Source organism: Urocampus carinirostris, chromosome 20 (assembly GCF_059441175.1).
Source record: "Urocampus carinirostris isolate Australia breed hairy pipefish chromosome 20, RoL_Ucar_1.0, whole genome shotgun sequence".
NCBI classification, from domain to species: domain Eukaryota; kingdom Metazoa; phylum Chordata; class Actinopteri; order Syngnathiformes; family Syngnathidae; genus Urocampus; species Urocampus carinirostris.
This window is the reverse complement of record NC_142368.1, coordinates 5,451,587-5,457,396: the sequence shown is the minus strand read 5'-3', so window position 1 is coordinate 5,457,396 and position 5,810 is coordinate 5,451,587. Positions and strand designations below refer to the sequence as shown.

At 42.3% G+C, this 5,810-nt stretch overlaps 1 protein-coding gene across 1 annotated transcript in view; it reads right to left on the bottom strand.

The window, feature by feature from the left end:
- atad2b (ATPase family AAA domain containing 2B) overlaps nt 1-5,810 on the bottom strand; it is a 50,304-nt gene that overhangs the window by 41,467 nt on the left and 3,027 nt on the right. Inside the window, exons 4-16 of the mRNA XM_088324838.1 lie at nt 5,655-5,781; nt 5,156-5,255; nt 4,962-5,088; nt 4,736-4,882; nt 4,582-4,657; nt 4,397-4,498; nt 4,196-4,307; nt 4,011-4,126; nt 3,730-3,904; nt 3,558-3,646; nt 3,130-3,289; nt 1,886-1,976; nt 1,429-1,737 (exon numbers count right to left, since the gene is read on the bottom strand). Coding sequence (XP_088180964.1) covers nt 1,429-1,737; nt 1,886-1,976; nt 3,130-3,289; nt 3,558-3,646; nt 3,730-3,904; nt 4,011-4,126; nt 4,196-4,307; nt 4,397-4,498; nt 4,582-4,657; nt 4,736-4,882; nt 4,962-5,088; nt 5,156-5,255; nt 5,655-5,781 — 1,731 coding nt within the window. The remainder of the gene's footprint in view (nt 1-1,428; nt 1,738-1,885; nt 1,977-3,129; nt 3,290-3,557; nt 3,647-3,729; nt 3,905-4,010; nt 4,127-4,195; nt 4,308-4,396; nt 4,499-4,581; nt 4,658-4,735; nt 4,883-4,961; nt 5,089-5,155; nt 5,256-5,654; nt 5,782-5,810) is intronic.

Genomic DNA, 5,810 nt, shown 5'->3' with positions numbered 1-5,810 from the left:
TCGTCTTTATCGTCATTGATATCCACACTGTATGGAACGAGATTAGACATGGCACTCCAAGGTAAACAATGGAGACTTAATAAGACAGTCAGGATTAATGGGCAAAAATATTTACAAAGTAATGCTTAGAGACTGGCCTAAATAATAATAGTAGTGCAATGAAGAAAGAATAATGCATTGTAACAATAGTGCTATCGAAAGTGCAACAGCACTTAGCAGGAACAAAACTACACAACTCAATGGGTATAGATTTTTCAGTTTTAAAAATAACCATTAGCAGCAGCAAAGCTAAGCACTAGCTTGATCAACTAAAACTGGGGTAAATGGTTGGCCGGTTAGCACATCATCCTTACACTTTGGAGGTCCTAAGTTAAATTCCAGCTAACAGCGTTCCTGTTCCTTTGTGGTGTTTGCAAGTTCTCCCCATCCCAGAGTGTGTTTTGTCTAGGTACCAAAAAACATGCATAGCAGGTGAAATAGAAAGTAGATACCCCGAGAAATGACAGGCTTCATACACCTTTTTGTGGCCAAATTAGAGCATATTTTAGGACTTTCATAGGCAAATTTTATAATTTCTAAATTACCATTAAAAGAAGAAACCGGAGTGAATTGTGTATTTTCAGAGCCACAAATATCACATACGCAACTTTTAATCTTGCGTGTGCATTTATCAAGACACGTGATTTGTAGATCTTGAATTAATTGCGAATATACAGTATTTGTTTTTCCAGACAAAATGTCCTCCCAATATAGCTGTTGGGTAAAAAATTACAGTAATTTGTAGCTTTCATCTTTGGTTGCAGGAAGCTCTTCCAACAACTTACCAATGGAAAACACTGCCTTCATTTTTGCATGCCCCATAATAAATGTCCTTAGGGGACGATGATGCTTCATAGAACAATGCAGTGCAAGATACATCGGGCTGCAATTAATCACGTGGGAAGAAAAAATGGAATGGCATAGCGAAGCCACCATAGAGCAGTGTCGGTGTCATTTTTGAGCAGACTTGCTCAGAAACATGGCAACAATTCTAACATTAACAAGCGCTTCACCCAAAAATCAAGCACTTATCAATCCATGAAAACACAACCTTAAAATTCAAGCATTTTCAAGGATTTCAAGGACCTGTACGAACCCTGAAATGAGTGTGTGAATGAATGCTTTTCTCTGTGTGCCCTGCAATAAGCTGACGACCAGTCCAGGTTGTCCCCTGCCATAACCCAAATGTAAGCTGAAATGGGCTCCATTGACCCAAGTGTGGATAAGCGCCTTCAGAAAAAAATAATGACTACAGCCTTTGATTTAGTGCATATTTCCTTAAATTAAAAAATACACAAATAAAACCAAAAGATAGATATCAATATGATCACAAAAAGTAATCTGGTTGTTCTACAAAAATTATCAGAGAAATAACAGAATCCTGCCTACCGTGCGTGTCCTTTTCAGCACACTGAGCATGGGGGAAGACTCTTATAAGAGCTTTAAGCACCAAAGAGAAAGCACCATTCAACAGTGGCCTGAGAACGGGTGAAAGTGCTCGCCCCGGGGGAGCCAAAGCTCTCTGAGAGGCCGGCACGATGGCCTTCATGGCTCGACAGAAGTCGGTGGGCCCCAGCACGATGGAAGCCACATCTAGCTTTAACTTGACGCTGCTGCCGTAGATCTGCGGGTAGCGGCGGCGCAGCGCGACCAGCGCCGCCTCCGTGCAAAGTGCTTTGATGTCAGCACCGCAGTAGCCTGAAAGATGGGATACATTGATGATTAATATTTTCAATAAGTGAAGATAATTATTGTCAAAAAAATATGCATTTATCATAATTTGGGAATGTCACCTTATAGAGTGAAAATATATATATTGACGCATGTGTTTTGGGGGGTTTCTTACCGACACATTTTTCCGCAAGTTCATCTACGAATGGCTCAGACAATTTGGGATTCCAGTCCCGTGTGTGGATCTGCAAGATGTGCTTTCTGGCCTGTACGAGGATAAAATATATACAAACATCAAGCAATCAACAATATCATGACAGTCTTATGTATACAATTTTATTCAGGCTTTCTTACACTAATGTCTTAGTTGAACACACTTTAAAAAACTGAAGACAAGTAAACTTTGCATGTGGCCAGGTCTAAACCTTAATATGTGTTAGGATCTCCAGTGACCCGTTTCAAGGTTATAAAATGTAATAAATGAAGAGTCTCAGGGGCCATGAAATTCATTTCTAATGCGAATACAGGGTCATATAGCATGTAATATTTGCTAAGATGTTGTATTTACTTTATTGACTGATACTCCTTTCCTTTTGCTGTTTAGGAATGGGTATAAATTGACCCGCTGGCAAGTTTGTGGAGCCAATTACTGACACAACACGGGGGTTAAGAATGTGTTTTTGACACCCTGGGAAAAAGAAAACTGCATTTCTGCTTTAACTGGTTTTGATTTTAGGTATTGTTGGTTTACAAGCTGACAAGGATACATGCAGACTGTGAGGGCATGCTTTGATGGGAGAGATTTACAGCTGTTATGTTAAATAAGGAGCCCCGATGAAAGAACAAAACGAGAGCAGTTTCATCATTAAGTACACAATGAAAGAAAAAAATAGGAGGATTGCTAGAGCTCTTATTTCAAAATTGACAGCACCACAAGGACTGTACACTGCAGCCGAAGTAAGCCTATTGCATCACATCCCATGTCGATGAGCAAACGTCTCGAAGTCAAGTGCCCGCTATTGTGAACATGGGGCTTTTCATAGTCTTTCATCACACTATGTGGACCTGGGAGCAGAGCCTGGACAAGGTTTTGGTATTGTGTGACACAAGCAGCAAAACTGAATTTGAGCATTTCCAGAGGGCACTTTGTTCGAACAAGAGTCTTGTTTTTAAAATCGTTCCAAACTCGCTGGCGCAACTGTGTGCAACGTTAAGCTCAGGGATCATCAATCTTTTATAAAGAGGGACCCTTTACTAGGTTACAAATTAATAAGAAGATCCATCACTCACACGTAAATTGGAAACAATAAATTGAGGAAATCTCGTTAGCTCAAACGTAACAACATTTATTAAAGCCAAAAAGACACAAGTGCACCTAGAATTGTGACTTTTTATTACAGCACAGCATTCATCGCTCACCGTCTTGTTGGGCAGGTTGAATAAAAACTCCCTGTCAAAACGTCCGGGCCTTCGCAGCGCTGGGTCGATAGAGTCAAGTCTGTTGGTAGCACCGATGACCACAATCTCCCCGCGGCTGTCTAGGCCATCCATCAAGGCCAACAGTGTGGACACAATAGAACTAAAAATAGACATGAATGAGAATGGGTCAGTAATTAAAAAGAAGAAAATCTCAGTAATCTGTGAACTTAATAGAAAGGTTAACCCAATGTGAATGTTCATTTTAACACACCACCCCCAAATATAGTTTTACAATACTTAATTGAAATTTTGCAGAAACATAGGACATAAATTACTACATAAAAAATAAAGTCCAGAATTCAAATTGTATACTTACGTTACTGGATTTTTTCTGTTTGTTTAAGGGGAATGCAATAATATAGATTTACCTGTGTATCTGGTCTTGTCTACTAGAGCGCACCGGAGCCAAACCATCAATCTCGTCAAAAAAGATAATGGAAGGCCTCATCAGGTAGGCCTGATCAGGAGCAATTACAAAGAAAAAACATATAATAATCGAACCGTCTCATGAAAGGGTGATTATTTACAAACAAGGCTTGCCTGGTCGAAGAGGAGCCGCAGCTGGCGCTCCGATTCGCCAACCCACTTGCTGAGGCAGTCAGCACCTTTGCGCATGAAGAACGACACCTTGCGGTCACCCTGACTGCACTCGTTGGCAAGGGCCCGGGCCACCAGGGTCTTTCCGGTTCCTGGCGGGCCGTAAAATAAACACCCTCTGCAGATACAACATTAATCTGTCAATAAGTCAAATTACACCATATACATGTACTATATTAACAATAAAGAAAGAGTCATTTATGGCCAGAAAGACTTGTACTGACCGTGGAGGTTGAATCTTGAACCTCTCAAATACCTCAGGATAAAGAAGTGGAAAAACCACCATCTCCTTTAGGGACTGGATGTGATCCCCCAAGCCACCCACTTGGTCGAATCTCACCTGAAGGGGAAGACTCGACTTTGACAACACCCACAATATAGCAATGTTTTGGGAAATTAATGAACTCACAGAGCTGTCGAGGTTCATTGGGTCCACATCAGCCAAGCTGGCGCCCACTTTTGTCCTATCGCGCAAAACGCCGCTTGCCAGGTCCTCTGCGGTCAAGTTCATGGGCAAACACCTTTATATGAAAGGACAGGAGACCGACATAAATAAAGCTGTCCTATTACAAAATATTAAGCGAAAAAGCAAAACCCAGCACCAACGCACCTGTTCCTGGCACGTGTCATGCTTTTGCTTTTTCTTCTCTCAAAGCGCTCCTCATCAGAGGACGAGGTTGTGTCACTGCTGTGGATGGCATGTTTCTTTATTCTAAAAAAATAAAAATAAAATCCACACATCAACATTAAAAAGTTGTTTTTGAATCCGTAACTGTAGCATTTGTCGCCACTCACCGGATATGGCTTCTTCTGGCTGGCGATCTGTGTGTGTCAAATAGTGTGGGGTTGCTTTGCTTCCTGTTAACTGGTACTGCGGAGACAAAACCCAATTGATCACCGTCACCACTCGCCTTAAGAGATACGGCGCAATAAAAAGAAAGTTGGTCACCAATGGGAGGTGCTTCGTATCTCTGAACTGTCTTGCGCTGCCTCAGATTGTACGGCCTGTCATTCCCCTCTCCCGCTTCCTCCACCTCATCCCCTTCATCATCTTCATCCTCCGCATCCTCCTCTTCCTCCTCCCCCTCGTGCGATTCTGAACATTTGCAAAACATTTTTACCGCCGTGTTTTGGCAGATAAATGTTAAGCTGCCCGTTTTGAGTCAAGAACCCACCTTCAGAGCCCTCCTCTCCTTCCCCCTCCTGCGTTTTACTCATTCCTTTGCGGTGCGCGGGCAGGCTGTACGTGTTTCGACGGATGGACTTCCTCCGCTTCACCCGAGAATACATGTCCATGTTTTCCTATCATCAGATTTTATTTTTTGGGGGGAATATTGAAGAAAATGCTGTTTTTTCCCACTCCTCGTACCTCTTCTGTGTCTCTGGTCCACATTCGGAGGCGCTCCACCTCGCGATTCTGTCTGATACTGCTGATGTTGTCCATTTCCTGGAGAACGGCCTCAGCAGTGCTGTAAAATCATCAAACATAAGTGATTCAATGAAGACTGCTGTGAAAGTTGGCATCCGGAAAGTTTTACAGCAGCTTGGACCAAAATTATGAAGTTAAAAAAAGAAAAAAAAACATTGATGCTGCTGGGGAGTAATCCTCTGTTCTTTGTTTTCGTTGAATTTCTTTGTCATAATCAAACAGTGCAAGTCTATGAACTCATCACGTTTGCTGTGGATGTCCTTCCACGATCCAAAGTCATGTGAAGTTATAATTGAGCTTTAATGAATTGCCAATGGCGACGAGGGCAACAGAAAATGAATGGATGTTTATGTAGAGCCAAGACAAGTAAAAACACCCAGGACCGTCCATTTCTGTACGGATATAGACTTGGGGGGCACTATGGCCCTGGTCTCCTCACCTGTTGACCAGTTGGTCAAACAGCAGGCTCTGGTTGAGATGTTGGAACTGACTCTTCCTGACACGGCAGCTTCTTTTCAGCTCCACATGGCCGTTCATGTGTGAGTGGTCACCTTGGCTCATGTGTCCTGCTGGGTAAACATAAAACCAAGAGAAA